Source organism: Calliopsis andreniformis, unplaced genomic scaffold (assembly GCF_051401765.1).
Source record: "Calliopsis andreniformis isolate RMS-2024a unplaced genomic scaffold, iyCalAndr_principal scaffold0022, whole genome shotgun sequence".
Classification (NCBI taxonomy): domain Eukaryota; kingdom Metazoa; phylum Arthropoda; class Insecta; order Hymenoptera; family Andrenidae; genus Calliopsis; species Calliopsis andreniformis.
In genome coordinates this window covers 2,547,068-2,565,932 of record NW_027480432.1, presented here as the reverse complement: position 1 = coordinate 2,565,932, position 18,865 = coordinate 2,547,068, and the positions used below count along the sequence as shown (strand labels likewise).

At 40.9% G+C, this 18,865-nt stretch overlaps 3 protein-coding genes across 5 annotated transcripts in view; 1 reads left to right on the top strand and 2 right to left on the bottom strand.

Moving 5' to 3' along the window:
- Positions 1–108: 108 nt before the first annotated feature.
- Positions 109–1,523, bottom strand: LOC143187218 (uncharacterized). Of its 2 annotated transcripts, XM_076391310.1 has the most exons (5): positions 1,480–1,523; positions 1,168–1,288; positions 1,006–1,096; positions 654–841; positions 109–581 (listed from the first exon to the last, which is right to left on the bottom strand). In XM_076391310.1, exons 2-5 carry the CDS (start codon positions 1,245–1,247, stop codon positions 314–316), a joined length of 627 nt encoding a protein of 208 aa, XP_076247425.1. In that variant the 5' UTR covers positions 1,248–1,288; positions 1,480–1,523; the 3' UTR covers positions 109–313. The 2 variants fall into 2 exon arrangements, with proteins under 2 accessions (XP_076247425.1, XP_076247426.1); XM_076391311.1 differs by lacking the exon at positions 1,480–1,523 and having other exon boundaries at positions 654–875; positions 1,168–1,463.
- Positions 1,524–1,678: 155 nt separating this feature from the next.
- Fuct6 (alpha-(1,6)-fucosyltransferase 8) lies at positions 1,679–5,607 on the bottom strand. The gene is made up of 6 exons (XM_076391293.1): positions 5,047–5,607; positions 4,422–4,708; positions 4,151–4,324; positions 3,849–4,067; positions 3,699–3,780; positions 1,679–3,628 (listed from the first exon to the last, which is right to left on the bottom strand). The coding sequence occupies exons 2-6, from the start codon at positions 4,655–4,657 to the stop codon at positions 2,567–2,569; spliced, it is 1,773 nt and encodes a 590-aa protein (XP_076247408.1). The 5' UTR covers positions 4,658–4,708; positions 5,047–5,607; the 3' UTR covers positions 1,679–2,566.
- A 996-nt stretch (positions 5,608–6,603) lies between these two features.
- The window catches only part of Pum (pumilio), a 58,456-nt gene continuing 46,194 nt past the window's right edge, over positions 6,604–18,865 (top strand). For both annotated transcript variants that reach the window (XM_076391292.1, XM_076391291.1), the window contains exons 1-4: positions 6,604–6,915; positions 7,582–7,803; positions 7,951–8,079; positions 8,179–8,301. In XM_076391292.1, coding sequence (XP_076247407.1) covers positions 6,820–6,915; positions 7,582–7,803; positions 7,951–8,079; positions 8,179–8,301 — 570 coding nt within the window. In that variant the 5' untranslated portion in view covers positions 6,604–6,819. The remainder of the gene's footprint in view (positions 6,916–7,581; positions 7,804–7,950; positions 8,080–8,178; positions 8,302–18,865) is intronic.

Below are 18,865 nucleotides of genomic sequence, written 5' to 3'. Positions count from 1 at the left end.
ATAAAACAATATAAAATTGTATGACAGAGTATAATAAAATAATCTCAATCTAATCTAAGTATTCAAACTTAGAACAATACTTGATTATGAATATAGTTAATAAGTGTGTATGCTTTGTACAATATATTTGAACAAACAGTTTTATATTACAAAAATGTACAATATAAATATACATATGATCTAGAACATAAATAAAATACCCAATATAATTTACAAACACTATGGTACGTTTTACAAAATTAATTTAGAATACTTATTCAATAATTTTCATAATTACATCACATTCTTAAATTATATCATATTTGGGAGTACATCATTCATCAGTAGAATAAAATCCATCTTTTTTGCTTAATTCAATAATATGTTTTATCTGCTCTTCTAATGTTCTGTGTTTAGCATTTTCTTTAGCTTCATTATATTCCCTTTGGTAAAGTACACTTTTTTTTAACATTGCTTGTCTATTCAAGATCAAGGATTTATAAGCAAATAACATTTGAATACATGTTCCAAAAATTATAAGAGCTACACACATCAGAACTATCCTTGTTGTAGTATATTTGATAGGAGCCGATTTATCATTCCTATGTATAATTTATTGTCAATTTAATAAGTTTTTCTAAAAAATTTCAAGTAGTAAACGTAAAGAAACATACCTTTGAAAATCATAAGCTCTTGGTTCATGGTAATTATGATGTTGAAAAGAATTTGAGTAACTATTATAAGTGTTTAAATGCATATCATACTCATGCCTTTTGGATTTTTTACTTAATACTGTATAAGCTTCATTAATCTTTACAAAGTCAGCATGATCACCTTTACCACTACCGCTATCAGGATGCATCTGAGGAGAATTAAGATTTAAAGAATTGTAAAGCCTAGAAGAAAACCGAAAAATTTAGAACATTTAATACACAAATTTCATTGAACACAGTCTGAGAGTAACAGCAATGTTACTCAACATTTCTTAAGATATATCTACAAGGAATGGTATTTTTGAACACTTACTTCTTTTGACAGCTTGATAAAAGCATTTTTTACTTCTTTCTGAGTTGCATTAGGAGAAATGCGTAAAATCTCATAATAATTAGATCGATATCTTTAAAAAACAATTTATTCTTATATTATTTAATAACGTCTTGTAAAATATCACGTTTCCATAATTCTAACCTTTGTTGATGACCATAATTGCCATAAAAACGAACTAACACAGGTATTTCGAATTTATACACGCGAAGAATTTGTGCCATTTTGTCTTAACTTTCACGTAATTAGAATTTCCATTGAGCTACTGTGTAGTGTACAAATAGTTAATTACTATAAATTTGGAACATACACGTACTTTAACAAATTAAATCGAACGAATGCTACGATTATGATTTTTACTATTCTTTTTACTTTCTATTTGATTTGCTTAAAAAATAAGAAACAAATATAAAACACACAAAAAAGGATTACAAGTAATACGATTAAAATATTTACTATTTTAGTTTCGATCGTTTTCAAGTTTGAACCTCAACTACCAGACTACCAGACACTTGACACTCGTTTCACAATGATGCATATAAATGTTCATTTAGACGTAATATACTAAATAAATTTTTCATTATACACAGTTCGTATAACATATAAATTGCACCATTTAAACACAACGGTATTTTCCAATTGTTAAGGTTAAAAATGCTGCACATTTTCATGAATTAAATATTTATTAAAAACGAAATTCAGTTTTTATAATATAGTAACAATTCTCATTTGCGTTTGGTGTATAGTATAAAATATATTACAATGTGTATACAGGAAACATTCTTAAATGTATAAAGATAGGCCTCAAGCCCAGCTCGATGTCTATGCATTTTGTATTTGCTGTATGTAATTGTATGTATTATTTTTTATGCGCAATGTATAAGCTCTAATTTCATTAAAAAAATGTCATGTGTATAGACCTTGTATTATGTATCTTCTGTACAAATTGTACACTAAGACAATAAATTGTTAAGCAAGCCTTTGTTATGAGATAAACTAATAAGATCCTTAATGTTAACTTATAAAAATTGACCTTATTGTGTATTTCCTTCACTTATGAACATTGGCTTGCTATTTGTAACTAATGTTTCAAAAAACCAATTTTATTGGCACACAAATATTTGTCTATGTTATGTATGAATCAGAATTCAGAATCAACTTATAGTTTTAAAATATATTTTTTAAATCTTTTATTAAAATAACGATTAATTTTTAACTTTCTTCAAATATATAAAAACTTCAAATCATATACAATTTCAATTTGGAAGTGTATAAATGATTATAGCTAAATTTATAAAAGAATCATACAGGTAAAACGTGCAAAAAACTTATACAAAACATAGATTTGCGCTGGAAGTAGTATAAATTACTTTTTCGTTTTCATAACTCACAATAATCTCACATTGTGGAAATGAAATTTATCTCTCCCTAGTAATAAAATATATACGTATTCATGCTTTTAACAATTTGAATACGAAGGCAAGTTATATCATTTGACAAGCAATCTGAATATTTTCAAGATCACTACATGTTTAAAATGCGTCTAATCTTTTTTATCCTCGTGTATCGGAACGTCTGGATATTTTGGAAAGTCGACAGCGTTCACGGGATTCTTTACCTTAAAGCTAGGAAATAAGCCGGTCATACTAGTTCTAGTGTTGTATCCCTTAGAGTAACCATCCCAATGGTTACCGAAAACTTCGATGAAATCCCCCACCTTCAATTCTATTTCCCCTGTCTTACTAGGTTTATGATTTAAAATAGCCTGATGTGGATACGGATTTTGCCCACCATAGTAATAAATATCATCCAGTGATGTAAATCGGTTGTATGCATCTGGATAATATGTTTGCATCAATTCATATGCCACCCGGCATACTTGGGAACTGAATGTGCATACCAAATAGTCACATTCAGATAGAAGATGGATATCTATGATTATTCCTTGTAAGGAAGAATCGGAATATCTTTTCGCTACTGATGCTGTTTCGGCTATTTCTGGATCCCCTATTATTTCATAATTTGAATAACGATTTCGCGCCGTTGTGATTACTTTTGGATCATCGCTAGCTAGAAAAACTCTTCTCACTTCTGGCTTCGTTTCGAGCTCATCAAAATATTGTTCAACTTTGCTCATATATTCATCTATGTCATGATAAGCAGCTTCACTTCCAACTTTATCTGTTCTTCGTACGTGAACACCAACAATAGGCTTTTTGAAACCAAGCCTTTCTTTTGCATATTCTAGTGTCTTTTTTACATTTTCTTGAGGTCGCATTAAATACTTTAAAACTTGACCCACCCACCATACTAATGGGTGTCCATGAAGTTTTTCTAATCTTGGAACTAAATCCGCAGGTACGCTCGGCGGTTGGAATTTTGGTTTCGGATAAACGTTATCCACTATTGGCAAAGAAATTACTTGCTTGGAAGAATCACCAGGCCAATGGGCATGTGATGCACCATTTATTGATACACATGTATCACTCAGAGGTTTAAAAACCGATTCCCAGCCATCTTTATGGTATCTCCAACCCTTAGATTTAATTATTAATGTCCGCTCAGTGCCATAAGCAACCAGAAAACAATATGTAATATGGTGAAGCTAAAGTAAAAATTTTTTGTTACATTTTTTTTTGTCAACGTCTATTTTTTCATATAGATAATGTATTTACCTGACATCCAAACCCACAGCCTTTGTTCAAACTGCATACTAGCTTTTTTGCTTTATTGCAGTCACTAGGATTTTGTAAATACCTTAAAAAATATACATGTTTTTATGTTGTATAATTTGATAGCAAAATAATTAAAAAAATAATACATACCTAAATCTCCTTTGTACAAGGTCAGACAAATCTTTTGCTTCTTTTTTACGCCATTCGTTATAGCCATCTGATTTTGTTAACTTATCCATGTCTATTACAAGAGATCTTTTATGATCCCAAATATTTTTTATCATACCTTGTATTCTTTCTTCTCTTTGTTCATAGCTTAATTTATCAATAGCTTTTCTAAACTTATTTAATTCTGCACTAACATAATACCTATCTCAAAAATTAAAGTATTATACATAATATGACTGATGCTTAAACCTTTTAATTAAATATGCTTCAAATATTAAACTTACCAGGTTTCTTGTATATTATTTCTTATTTTTCTCCTTAATTCTTCATACTCTAAGGAAGGTACACCATGTTTAGAATAATCTTGAGGCTCCAATAGATCATCATAAAGAGAAACTTTTTCAAGTTTCTCTTGTATTGAACCTAGATGGTCACCTTGAATTGATCTTGATCTTTCTCTGGAAATTATGTTATCCTGTACAATGAAAGAATCACAAGACTCTTTGTCTAAAATTTCAAATATAATTACTCTTATAATTCTTTTGAAATACTTACCCCAAAACTATGTTTTTTAATGCTTCATTTTGTCTTTTAAGAATCTCAAAATCATTAACCATTTGAGCTAGCCTTTGAGCATTTTCCTTATTTGTAGGGCTGTCATTATTAGCTGATAAACTATTAGTCTTAAAGATATGCGTTACAGATAAAATTAAGACAAACAGCCATGTAGTTAACAAAGCTATTCCTACTTTCCCTAACCAACCAGGTCGTCCTGACCAAAATGTTGCCATTTTATATTACAGTAATAGAACAGCCACATTTAATTTGTTGCATTACGACATCTACAAAATACAGAACATACATTGTTAAATTATAATAAGAATAAAATATTCGATATTATTGTCTCACTTTCTTATATAGTTTTTTTTATTTAAGATGGGAAGAAATAAAGGAAAATAGGATCAAGAATAAAATAAATTATTAATAATTTAAGATGGTAGTACAAGTAATGCTTAAACACTATTAACGAATTAGATACAGTATTTTAATTCCTATAATTGCGAATACAACCGCGAAAATTAAAATAAAATATAGTTTCTCAAAAATCTATTCGATGTAACGTATCGACGTGTGTCGCAGGTAACACTGTAGCGTCAACGTATACGAAACACAATCTTACCGAGTGAATCTCAGCACCTTCGTAAAAGTGTCTTAAATATGATATGAAAAAGCATTCGTTATCGCCTGTAGTGGTCATAGGAACGACAGCTTTTATCTGAAATTGACAAGTACAGCTATTTTTTTATTCCCTCATTTGTAACTACAGTCATCGAACATCATCTCTTGTGGCAAGCACTGTCAGTGAACTCCTATGTATACGTTACGAGGAGTTTGCACTGCAACATTGTCGCGATAACAGCTTAACCAATCGCAGTTCGCATTTCGCGACGCTCTAATGCGATTCTCGCGAGTAAATCTTTTCGATTCGTAAACATCGACCGCACGAAGCGGCTTACGATTTATCCTATCAGTGGTATTGCATCTATATTTTCTTAATATTCCGACAGTAGAACAACACGTGGGAACGCTACGAACACGTTAGCTAATTTTAGAACGCGACTTTTGTATTAGATGGCGGTAAAAATGGTACGTTTGTTCTCAGCATGGAACATTGCTATCTATTGGTTTCATGCACGATTTTCCGTCGTTATAACCTAGAATTTCGACTTGACACTCCGAACACGGCGTTGCGCGAATCGTGGACGGACAATATATACGCCGGGATAAACTCAACAAGCTTTTGTTCGAACGTTGTTCAGTGTTATCGACGAACTGCAGACTGTGGTGGTGATAGAGATCGAAACGAGAAATCGTTGGACAGGAGGAGCATGAAATTGACAGAAATAACGTATTGGCTTTGTATCGTGTCACGGTCTCTAAACGCGGGTTGATTCTTTCTCGACAACCCCCATCCCCCCCCTGACCCCTGATTCCTTCAGAAAATCGCGCAGCATCCTTGCGCGCGAAACACGCGTATGCCGGTGGACGCACATTGTGTGCCTGTGCTTCGTTCTATGTACATACCTGTGAATAGTGTATTTTAAGCTTTACTTTAACGAGAATGAATTCATAAGGAAACGAAAGATTCGGAGTAACCGTGAAAGACGGAACAACATAGAATCGAACGATATACCGTTTAATTATTCGTGTCTCGATCAAATTCGTTATTGATAAATCCCAGAAGGGAGGCATTAAGTTTGCAAGAGTGTTGTCGCGGCCGATACGGGTGATTCGCAAAAATTGATGGTGTCAAAGGAGGTATCTGAATTTCGCAGATCTCTCGATTCCTCCCCCTCTCTGCTTTCCTACCCCTAATTCCCTCCCGTCGTTCGTCGATGAACAAGCAGTTGTCGTTTTTTGTATGTTTCACTTTTTTTTTCCCCCTGTACGACATCCCCCCAGTTTCGTTGGCCCGTCGCCGGAGCGGTTGTGTCGTTCGGTAAAGCTCGAAAGGCAGGATAAAGAGTAGACCTCGTCGCGTCCGTTCCAACGATTCTCTCTTTGTGCTCTCCCGTCTTCGTCGTTGCTCCGTGTCGTCCCGACAGTGTTGTCAAAAATCCGGCAGCACCGCTCGGCCAGCTGCCATTGCTGCGGCTCTGTCTGGCGTTCGTCGGTCGCGGCATCGTGACAAATACGATTCTATCGGGCGATCGTGTTCGCGTTATCGTCGTGCTTTTTTGTGCTTGCCCCTCGTAGCCGTGGAAACGACGAAGATGCCGCGCTGTTAAGGGTCGCACACGTAGAACATGCCCGCGGGACAGACGTAGCGGCCGATTCTACGTTCAGCTCCGGACGCCGGTTCTGAGAGAGCTAACCTTCACGCGGAGGGTTCCTCTTGTCTCTCTGATTATCGTTCTACGGGCACGAGGCAGCGGTGCAGATTGACAGAACGATGAAGTGGCTCGGTGCGAGTAGCGCTGGTGCTGCGGGTGAACCGGCACCTTCTGTGCAGTTGCACCATCCTTCCGCCAACGGACATATACCCACGGTATGCACCTGTTTCGATCAATTTTCCTCCACGCTTCTCTATTTCGGCTGATACGCGATTGTTCGACGTTTATCACGGCGATCGCGAATTTTGGTCGCGATCGGGGGGTATCATAACCTATTTTGCCGTGTGTTTCGGAGGCAGGAAGTCCCTCGCGTTTGAATGTCAATTTAGGCGTTTGCCTAATCGTGCTCTTTCGTATGTGTAATTCGTTACGTTTCACGCGGTGACAGTTAGCGCGGAGAAGGTCTGTTATTGCTGAAACATGGGAACAAAAAGTTCGTCTATTGTGCATATGCATGAGTATTGCATATGCTTGTGCTTTGTTTGATCCATCATGGCAGAGTATTGGTAGAGACAATGTTTTGGTTAGATTTGTTAAACTGCTTACCTTAGCGAAATAGGAGAAACAGTGGTTGGTTTAGTTGTTTCTTGGAATTTTTTTCAAAATATTACCAAGCAAGTATCTCTTAGTGTCATATGAGAGCTATGAGATGGTATTACAATAAACCATTAAACATAACAATTAGTTTACTAGGGTAATAATAGAATTTTTTTGAACAATTTGACGTAATATGATAAATGTATTAATTAAGTTGTAGTAGCTATAGTAATGATTCTATATAGTATCATTTGTTATTCATATTTGGCAATTATTGTTTACAGGATGCAGAGCAATGTGGACAAGTAATGGCTGGGGGAGATAGTATGCGTATACAGCCTGGTCAGACACATCAGATAGGTGTTAACAGAACTCAAGATGATGCCATGGTGGGTTATGTATTTCAACGACCCACAGAACCAGAATTTAATGCTCAGTCTTCAACTTTCCAAACAAAACAAGCCCCACGTGCCTGGGCTCTTGCAGATGATGCTATTATCGATAATGTGAGTATACCAAAGATTCATACTACTAAGCATCCTACATTTTGCATTAGAAAAAAAATAGAATTGTTTTCTTAGAAATTTTAGAGGTACTTTGGTAATATATACTTGCTATGCACATATTAAATTGTAAATTTTAATGAATTACAGAATCCTGAAAAATGGAAATATCCCATTACTAAGCTGAGTGTACCACAACAGAATCAACCACAACAATTGGGACTGCAAACTATGAACAATGTTCATCTGCCTTATGAAATCCATCCTATGCAACTTAAGGTAATTAATGTTATAAAAATATAGAACTATTACTGTAACATAGTTTAATTGTGATAATCATTAATATATTAACAATTGTATTTTGTTCTGTTTATACAGAGTGGAGCTCCAGGAGCAGAGCACTTAGTGTACCTCAACAACCAAATGACAGCTCAGCAACAAGTTGCCCTTTTTCACCATCAACAGCAGCAACAACAACAACAACAATTTCGAAATGGACAGGTAAGTCCAGTTACAGCTTTTGCATTTTCTATCTTCTATTTGTGTAATTACCCAAGTAAAGCCGTAAAATATGTTACAACTAAGAAATCAATTATATTAATATTAGAGAAGTTGCAGAATAGATAAGGATAGATATGTAGAATTTTTCTCTATTTGTTTTTATGAAATAGCCTATTAGTATCTTGTAATCGATATTACGACGGTCGCACGTTTCTGGATAATTTAATTCGAAAAACAATTTAAATTTGTATTTAAAGCTTTTTCGCTCGTAAAACAGCAACATAAAGTATGCATCGTTTTTTAAAGCTATTAACACACTTTAGACATTTCTAATATTTGCGAGAGGTCGCTTTCCAACGCGTACTATCAGTCATATATAAGTACGCCAATGCTGGGTAAACGAGGTTAATAGACTCGATTAAAGGTAGACTTCACAGAAGGGTAAAGCCGGCCCCTATTACGTGTAAAAAAGCTTCTAAAACGTCTTCTCGATACACTAATATTTAGGCTGTAGTAAATTGTAAAAAAAATATTTCATATCGTAATTTTGGGCAAGCCTATTTATACACGTATTTGCTGTAATTTGAAGTATTAGGTACATTTGATAATAGATTTTTTATTTTTAAACATAATCGCGGTCACATTTTGATAAAACCTCGGACAAGTATCTGTTTACAATTCTCTTCTGTACATGCTCTATCTAAATTAGAGAATGTCATTGACATTGACAGCAAGAGCTAACAAATGGATTGATAGAAAGTTCAGCTAATACGCAGGTATTAGCTCTCTAGCAAATTGTGTCAGGGCCAAAATTCGGTGGTTTAGCAAATTACCAACGCTTACGTTGGTAACCCGTCTTATGACGGCGGCCTTCGATGTTCCGAGAATCGTTTCAAATGAGGATTCACTCGAGAATAGCGAAGATATTCTCAACTTTGCTACATATCTTCTATCCCAAATGTGTATCATAAATCTACTTCATCTACATGAACAATGACCTTAATTTTGCTCTGATACAATCCTCCAATTTACAGATTGAGGGATAAAAACCCCAAATAAGCATTTTGTTATTCACATTATAGTAGTGCTAGTTTCTTCCAAATTTGGATAGATTTGAACTACTTCAAAATCGAATTCGCCATTTCTCCCACACATTTAATCGCATCTAAAACGATCTTAAAAACGAGGTGCAATCCATTAGATATTTACAAAACGAAATGACGAAAGAAACCGTCGTCCGAAATAACGCTTGAAAATATCGTTATTCGAAATGTTTGGAAGAGGTCAAGTACACATAAATAGTAGCAAAAGCTTGATCGAGTTTTCACCCGGTTGCCGCGAGAGGTCGCAGACATGTAGAAGTAGAAGAAACGAAAGCGATGATTGGTCAGCGGTGATTCGCGAAAAACGGGCTTTGATTGGGGGACTAGACGATAGAGGGCACTCGATCCGAGCGTCGTTCTTTGTTTCGGTTAGGAGGGCAGTCTCTGTCGAAGAGAAAGGCCGGTTAACGAAAATTCGAGGCGAGGACATCCCACGAAAGTACTGTGACGGAGCCGTGCGTTTAATTGACGCCTGATAACGAAGCGTCTCGCGATATGCCAGGACGGACGTGTGTTTAGGACCAAGAACCGCGGTAATCGACTCGCTCCTCCTTGTAAATAAACGCGTATTCGCGGAGTGAGTGTGCAAAGTGCGCGAGAGGAGAAAGGAGGTGGTGGCGGCGGCAGTAGCAGTGGAGGAGGAGGAGGAGGAGGAGGAGGAGGGGGAGGAGGAGGTGGAGGAGGAGGAAGAAGAAGAGGACGAGGAAGAAGAGAGGAGCATAGGTAGCAGTGGCAGCATTGAGGCACCCGGAGGTGTCGAACTGTTTGACAGGCGGCCGAACGCTTTTCTTTCCCCCCCTCTCTCTCTCTTCTCTCTTTCTCTCTCTTTCGCTGACAGTCTGGTCCGCGGTGGTGCGACTCGGTGTGGTTGTGCTGCGTTCGGTCGCGAGAGGGGCCCGTCCGTCCGTCTGTCGGTGCTCCACAGAGAGGAAAAACGAACGTGAAAACAACAACCGGGAGTGGTGTGTATTATTCAGTGGCGGCTGAATCGGCGTCCGCGCCCTGCCGGTGCGGTTCACGTACGATCGCTACTCTGGCCCCTCTTGTTTCCCCCTGCAGCGCGTCGTGTCGGTATTCGACGAATCGCCTCACGAGATAGCCTCGTCCACCGGGGTGCTGGTGCGTGCCAAACAGTGTGTGTCGAATTTCTCGTTCGCGTTGTCGGTGTACCACGGGGTTAACGGTGAATCTGTCGGAGGTGACGCGCCGTGTCGAGGATACCTTGGAGACGGTGGAGAGTTTCGGCGTAGGGTACGGCCAGGGAGCGGGTACGAGCACAGGCGACTGGATGAAACCACCGGGGGATCTTTTCCTTTACTGCGACATGAAGGATTTGGGGGCCGACATGGTATTTATCCTTTCTCTATCTCGCTCCTTCCTAGACACGTTTGATGCTCGCCAGGCTCGCCTCGCGTCTTCGTGTCGCCGCATTGACACGACGCTCGCCGACAACAGTCACTTTTGGAGGTTATGTTTCGAGAATTTTTAGCCCGCACGCAATGAGACCTCCATGTTTACGAAGTCTCGGGGAGGGCTGACTCGATCGAAATTGTTAGCGTTATACGTTTCAATCGATCTCTTTTTCTTTATTTCGCGGAAAGAACGTTACACCGATTCGCGAGATTCGTACGTAACCTTTTCTTTTTTAGCGTTTACGACTCGCGTAGAAGATATTTTTGTTCGTGTATCTTTCTCTGACGCACATATTTGTTTTTTGGGAAAAACATTTGGATGGAAAACATGAAATATTTTCTTGTAATCTTTTCTGTTTCTTATTCGAAATATGTCTGTCGAACTGTCAAGGTGCTTAATGTTATCTGACAAATTTCCAACTTTTTCGGACCTAAAGTGTACGAGGACTCAGATTACATCTGACAGATAACCTTCAATTATAGTGGAACGTTTTATCTTCTTTATTTCTTTCTCCATACTTGTAAACTCAAGGTAACTCTGCGTTCACCTTGATTTTCGTTTCGACTAGCATGTGCGCAACAAGAGGGCATTCTTTAACGAGAAATGGGGAACGTAGTTTCATATCTCAATGTTTATCAAGCTTTTTTCGCGTAACCTCACCGTAACGATCTTCTACGCGACGTTTCGGTTTGTTTACATCGTCAGTGATCGAAGAAGCGTCGTCTCAGCCAGTTCTATTTGGTGCTAGATCAAAAGTGTCTCATTCTAGAAGGTTCGTCACAACCATTTTACTTTATTTTTATTGCGGAATGTTACCCTTAATCCTCTTTTATTATCTACCACTCTGCTGGTACGATAATTGTTATTCTCTATCGAAGCATCTCACGAAAGTTGTTCAAAGATCCATTTGGTGAAAAGTTCCATTGCGCCTATTTGCGAGTGGCCGATCGAAATCGTGAGTGGAATGTTTTGCGCGAACGTGGTCGTAGGAAGGTGTCTTATTCAGCCAATCAGGTCTTCGAACTCGCTTAACCTTGTAACATAACAACGAATCCATTAGCGGTCGGCTTCAGCGACGAAAGGATCGTAGATTTTCTCCTGGCTCGTGTGTAACACGCCGCCATGGTCGAAATCGGACGAAATGTTTGAAATTCGATGCCCCGCGTTGCAAAACACTGTGATTAAGTAATTCGAGCCGAAGCAAAGACATCTCTTCGTGACAGTTGATAGCAAGGGGGTGGGTGGGAGGTCGCCTGTTAGAAAACTGACTTAATTCGAATCCTTGGCGCGCCATTAAAAAGCCTTCGTGTAAACCTCGAGTCTGAATCCTTTGCTTCGCTTCCCGCGACCGTTCCTTCATTGTTTACGTCCTCGAACTCTATCCAGTGAAACGCCCCAGAGTCCTGTCCTTTTTCCCTCCCTTCCTCCCGTTCATTCTGCGTCTCGCTTTCGCGGCGAGCAGGCGAACTGGCGGAGGCACAGGGAATAGAGAACGTTTGCGTTATGTTGTTTAGGTTAATGTACTTTCGCACGAACCTGGAACGCTTGCCGAGAGCCTACGAAACGATATTACGTGAGCGATTTTTCTCCTCATGTTCTAACGAACAATTGAGCGCTCCGTTTCGCTGATTCTGTCGGCTGAATTTTTCTTTTCCGAAGGGAGTTTTTTGTTTGGGGTTGCAAGGCAGGAGAAGGACGAGCAGTTCGTTTGGACTGCTGCCATTTAAATTTATACGACTTTGCGTTTTGCATACGCTTCCCCCTTTGCTCGTGGCCCCCTATTCGGGCACGCCTAATCGATTGAAACACTATCAGGCTCTTCTCTCAGCGAACGTAACGCGCGAGGCGATGCGTGCCGAAAAATTCTACGGAAATTTACACCTTATTTCGAGATCTATGCTCTGTATTAAGTATATTTTTCAGCAAGAGTTGTGGAAAAACTAATACAAAGATTTTTTTCGAGGTCTGTTTGTTCCCCAAAACTCGATTATTTATATTCAAATTTTTTGCGCCAGTCCTCGGCGATGCATTCACTAAAAACAATTGTTTATGCCTCGTGTTCTCCCTTCAGCTAGATTCCTCGGCTCACACATTCTGCTCGTTTCGGTGCAAACGCGATTGCATAAGTTCTAGCGAAGGTGTTCGCAGATGTTTGCGCGTTGATTGTTCCGCGATCGATAAAACGGCGAAAGATAAATCAATTTTTCTCCACGACCAGATGCACTGTGCCGCGCTACTTTTGCACCAATATAAACGGCAAATAGTGCTCGGAGGGATATTGATTCGCATGAGTCACTCTATCTCCTCTAACCGCTTGATGGTTCAGGGTTGACCTTACTTGCCGCAAAATGTTTTCAATTAGCCTCGTCATTCTCGTCGTCTTTCCAGATATCGGCTACAGGGTGTCTCGAGATGACGAGAATCGAGAGCCAGCCTTTGTTCCCAAAAGAATCGATTCGCGAATGTGAACAAGGGTCCCGAGAAAAGGTGTGAACTCTGTTGTATAGAGTAGGTAACAGGGATTTGCACTTGTGGACAAACTAAGGTGCACTCGAATGCACTTTAATTATAACCTGTAATTGAACTCTTAAACCCTAGGCATTGTAGCATATTTTGGAAAAATTCTATCGAATCGTGGTAAAGATTCTACGCAATAAAGTAACGCAGAACTGTTGAGCGTGATCTCGTTGCAACGAACTTTCTCTTTTCTAATGGACGGTGACAGATGATTATGAATAGTTGCACAGTTGACGCCTACAGGCCCATTATCCTCTCCGCGATAATCGTTACACAAGATCAGTGCCGCCTTTCGATTACGTTGGTCTCGTAACTTTTATCTCGATTCTCGTCAGGGACATCATTTTCTCTCCATCACTGCTAAGTCAAACACTCGAGAGTTCTAACATTGACCAGAACTGTTTTCCTGCATGGGGCCTGGAAAAACTCTGAGAAAGTTGGAAGGTGTGTTAAGTGACCCTCATTAGGATCAAGGGGTTCAGAATTCTGTATCTTCTCTTCGATTTTTTCGTATATGCAACTTATTTGCATCTCTTAATTCGATTATATCGTAGACTAGATTTTTGCAATCCATAATTCTTTGTAATTTTGCTGGAGAGTAGTAGATATTCGAATTGGAAACACTGGCAGTATTCGTAGTCGAGAGCACTCGGGCCCGCAAAAGACGGGCCAGCCAAGAAACTACACTCCTACGCGATCCACGTTATCGTATTCTATTCGCGATAAAAGAAGAGTGGAACCAGTTTCCGGTTTCTCGAGTGACGTCAGCTTCTCGGGAAGGGGACGTTCGGCGACATTACATAAAGGGATATTTAAGGAGACGGATAATCCTTTTCTGAGAATCGCCGGGAAAGCAGAAAAATCGGGAACCTTTTATGCGCCGCGAGGAATGTTTATTGACATCGGCTTATATGTCAGTGAACTGATGCAAAGCGTCATCGATAATCGATAGTTTGTTGGTGATTGGAGACTCGACGCGAGGCGAACTGCGCTCTCGATATTATTTAGAAATAATGAATAATGGAACGACGTTACGTGCACCGATGACACTTTCTTTGTTTTCGACGCACATTGAATGTCGTTTCCTTTTCATCGAGGAAAAAGTTTGTTTCCGAAACTTCTTTTCCCTATCTCGTGGGTTCTGACTTTTCTGTCGGGTGCGCGCATGAGTCGATATTCTGATAATTTAGACTTTTCTGTTGGCAAGAAACTTTCCTCCTATAGTCACTCTCAAGGGGATAGAATATTTGACACGATTGCGTCACTTTGCGCGCAAGTGTTTCCAACTTCACTCTACAATAATTATCTGGTATTTACAGCACTTTTTCAACAGGATCTAAATGGTCCACTTATGCACGTGTAAGTTACGATAACTCTACATCGCCACGATATTTTTATTCACACTTTACTAGCCTGTTAAATAAAATGTAGAAGTAATCGCCATCATTGTTACGCCAACGACCAGCGTAATTGTTCGATATCGTGTAATCGGTTTCCTAGATTCTGTACTTTCACTTCGCGGAACTGAAAGAGTAGATCGACATTCGCAAAATCTCGCTTGAAAATTCAGCCAGTTGGTCGATCTGTCTCGGTTCTCTTCCAGCCGATAGACGGGGGTGAAGAGAGAATTCAGGCTAGCCGGAAATAGTGTGAATCAACGCGCAGAGGCGGCTGATCTCGGCAACCATCAAATGCACAACCTTCTCTTACAGTACTTTCTTTTCGCTATGGAATCCCGCGTTGTCTGTTACCTCGTACCTTATTCCGTTGTTTGTATCGCAAAGTGACGTGCCGCGTCGTGACTTGTGGTGACGTGACGAGCATGTCGTTGAACCTAAACGCATCGGTTGCGCTCGGAGAATCGTCATCGGCGGGAGTTGTTCCATGAAAAAGAAATTTAGTTTTATTGGCTGAAATATTCGTCTCTTAATATTATCTCAAGTTTCTGCAATTTCAGTATTTTAATATCTTCAAAGAAAATCGAATAAGGGTACATAGTCTGTAGATCGCAATCGCAAACTTACATTAGAGTGGTTTATAGCGTTAATGGTATTTCATTTTAGTATACTTGTAATTCGAAAGAGTCCCCCAAACAAACTAAATTCCGCATAATCACGGAGTCAACATATCCTCTAAATTCCCACCAAAGTCCATCCAGTTGCACCCTTACAGAAATACCTGCACCTCGAAGGAAATTCGATCGAGCTCAGCAAAAAAATCGGCGAGGGTTCGGTTAATGAAGCAGAAAACTACCCTCATGTGTCCTCTTCCCTAATGCTTATGGCGGTTGCGCACGCATTCGACTCACGCAGGCGCACGCACAAACACACGCAGAAATTGTGGATGGCTAGGAGGGAACGGAAGAGTAGAGAGGAGGCTGAGGGAGAGATGAAGAAAGAGAGAACAACAGGGTTCGCCTCCCTCGTGCCGCTGATTCTCCGCGAGGACAGTGGCCGTGACCCGAGGCCGAGGGGCCTAGGGAGGGGTCGGTGGCCCCGTGGCAGTTTAGCGACGACGTCCACGCTGCTCACTCGGAGAGGGGACCTCGTGGCCGTGCGGGGAACTGCTGTGCTGGGAACAGTGGGGGCGAGAGCTGAGTAGGGGAAGCTGTGGGTCAGGTGGGGACAGGGCTCAGGGGTACCCAGAGCTTCGGCTTTGTTCAATGAGAAGAGAGAGAGACGGCTCTTTCGTCTGGTCGTCTCTCATTCTCGGTTCCCTTTTCCCCTTTCTTTCGCTGGATAGCCAGAGACTCGCTCCCCTTCTCGCTCACCCTTCTCTTCCCATCTCTCTGTTCCTCCCTCACTCGCGACGTGCAAAAGTGCTCTGCTGGCCGGTTCGTTCCGAGGGATAGACGTCCTCGTCTGGCGAACAGTGCATCGCCTCCCACCCTCTCTTGCCTTTCTTTTTTTCGGTTCCTCTCCTGCTCTGTCTTCGCGCAAAGTTTTGCGCTGACCGGTTTCGAGGGATGCAGTGCTACCGTTTCACGATCACTCTTCACTCGCCATCTTCCCGTGTTTACGTTTCTAGCCGACGAATTTTCTGCGTGTCTCTTGCCTCGAGGCTCGATTAGGACGCAGTTGTTCTTCGAGAAGTAGATGCTTCGAAGACAATAGTGCTATTCTATGAACCCACTCGACACACGACTTCGAGTCCTCAGTCGTTGCCCGACCCTCGACCCTCTCCCCGTAGACTCTGCAGAGAGAAAACATTGAGCCATCTGCTTTGGATCTATCCTTGAAAACCCATCTGCTAGAACGTGTCGTTCCTATCGGCTCATCCCTGGAGCCAACCGTTTCCATTTCACTCTTGTCGGGGAAGCAAGAAAGCAACGAGTCGTTCTCTCCTTCTCGTTATCATCCTGTCTCTCTCTATCACCGTGGTCGTGTTTAACGTGCAAAAGCGTCTCTGCTAGCCGGCGACGCGGTCGATACTCACAGTGTATCGCCCCCGGTTGACCGAGCCTTACCCTTATCCTTACCCTTACCTTACCTCACCGAACCTTCAAAAGTATCTCCGTTCATCACCGTTTCACGCTTTGCTCCGCATTCCATCCCCGAGCGCGTCGAGAACAAGCTTGCTTCCGTTCGATACCTTATCGTATTCATGGCAGAGATGATAGGCGACGTGACTAACTGGCCCAAGCGCAATTCCTTACCTGGTAATTAACCTCTTTCGCGTCTGTTTTTCGCGGGGCTAACTACTCCAGGAGAAACCGAGAGATAATGAGCAGAAGGGTGCAGGTGTCTCTGGATGTGTTCTCCTCTTTTCGTAGATGAGTTTTTCGAGGTTTCCTAAAGAGAGGGCCAAAAGTTAGCCACAGAATTTTAATTAAAGCGGTTCTATTTTCGTCCAAAGGTTTCCATCTGCATTACAGCAATGCCAATTTCTCTCGGTAAAGCGATCGTTGCGCAGTACGTCTAGTTTTCTTTTAAGGCAATTGGTTATAAATTTGTGATGGAGACAGTGGGCCCAGGGGATCTTAAGAATAACGAAAGAGAAGTCGACTGCCTTCTGCGTATTGGTCACGAAGATTTCGTGTTGGGTCGAATGAGATCAGGTATTGGAATCCCGAAAGTAGGCGATGTTAGGCGACTTCAAAGGAGAGAGAGTAAAACTGTCCCCGTTCGAACAGTGCAAAGTGCTGGTCGAGGAAAAAGTCCGCGGGATGACGTAAACGAAGATTCGCTTTCCAAATTACCGCGCCAATCAGCGTAACCAATCTCCCGGGCCTGCGGTTTTTTCTCGCAGGATCTCCATTGATCGGTCGATCTGGGTGAAAAGTTTGTAAGCTCTCTGGCATACCCATTCCCTGTTGCTACACAAACGCTTTTATCCCTCTATTTTCATAACAATCGACCCACTCGACTAGTACTTGCCCAAAGACCGCCACGTTATTGCAGAAATGTTTCTGTTTACATCAGAGCGCTAAATCAACTAGATTCGATCTAATCGTGAGTTCCGTGGAATGTCCTAGTACACTTGCCGCGATAAGGGTGATTTTGTTGCGAAGGATATCCGCTTACGTCTCCCGGTGATATAGTTAACACGAGCGATAAACCGCGTCGCTTGATATTTCGCGGTTGTTGCATTCGCCAGGCGCGGTACACCTACACGATGTGCATGACGCACGTGCTATTGTCCGCGAATACCGTTGGCGTGATCAATAGCGGCCGATGAAAAGAAGAAGGGACTCGAAAGGGCTTGGGGAGCGAGCAGCGTCGTCGCCGAGGCGAGCCGGTGCTTCCTTCCGCTTAACGATTCCCGCAGCTGGCCTGCACAACTCTTCCAGGCATTTCTCGAGCAAGAGCTGAGAGATTGAGAGCAAGTTTTGCGCTTGCGAGAGCAGTGATCCTGTGATGGGGGAAATCTGTGCAGGCATTTGCGAGGGGAGCTTTTGTAAATGTGGTTATTTCAAATCTTCGAATAGATTCACTTTTTCAAGTTTTCAAAATTTCATGTCTCTTCATATTTCGAACATTAAGAATTGAATCATTCGCAGGCTAATGGAATTAACTCCACTTTTTGAATCTTTTTTTTTTAAATTTGAGTTTGAAAGTACTTAACTGATCCTCAGCTTTTTATAGATAGATATAAATATTTTTGTTTTGCGGAGATAATATAGAAGTTCAATAGACTTTAATTTGGCAAAGTTAAATGGAGTTCTACTTGGAAAATGAGTGGCTCAATTGATGGTGAGGCCCCATGGGCCTTAAGATTCCTGCAGCTCCTCCACTGCAATAAACAGCAACATTATTTGCTCTCAGTGTCGCTTCAGGCTCAATTCAGCTGCTCGTTATGCAGGCTCGATGCGGACGGAGTGCACCGAGGCTCCTCTGCACCTTGAAGCTGCACCGTCACCGTGTCGCGACCAGTATACCTGCATCTAGGATCCCGCAATCTGTGGACGCTTCCTTCCATCCCCACCCATCCTTCGTACTCGTTACGTCACTGACCTCCAGTTAACTGAGGTCGGGAACTGTTTTGCGGAGTTGTGCACGGGCCACGGGGAACACGCTTGCGACTGTTTGCGA

What these genes read in the sequence shown, in the direction of transcription:
- LOC143187218 (XM_076391310.1), bottom strand. Translation starts at nt 1,247, where the DNA reads ATGGCACAAATTCTTCGCGTGTATAAATTCGAAATACCTGTGTTAGTT. An exon ending in AATTATGGTCATCAACAAAG is followed by an intron (nt 1,097 to 1,167) that starts GTTAGAATTATG and finishes TGTTTTTTAAAG; the next exon opens with ATATCGATCTAATTATTATG. An exon ending in AGAGCTTATGATTTTCAAAG is followed by an intron (nt 582 to 653) that starts GTATGTTTCTTT and finishes AATTATACATAG; the next exon opens with GAATGATAAATCGGCTCCTA.
- Fuct6 (XM_076391293.1), bottom strand. Translation starts at nt 4,657, where the DNA reads ATGGCAACATTTTGGTCAGGACGACCTGGTTGGTTAGGGAAAGTAGGA. An exon ending in TTAAAAAACATAGTTTTGGG is followed by an intron (nt 4,325 to 4,421) that starts GTAAGTATTTCA and finishes CATAATTTCCAG; the next exon opens with AGAAAGATCAAGATCAATTC. An exon ending in GCTGTGGGTTTGGATGTCAG is followed by an intron (nt 3,629 to 3,698) that starts GTAAATACATTA and finishes TTTTTACTTTAG; the next exon opens with CTTCACCATATTACATATTG.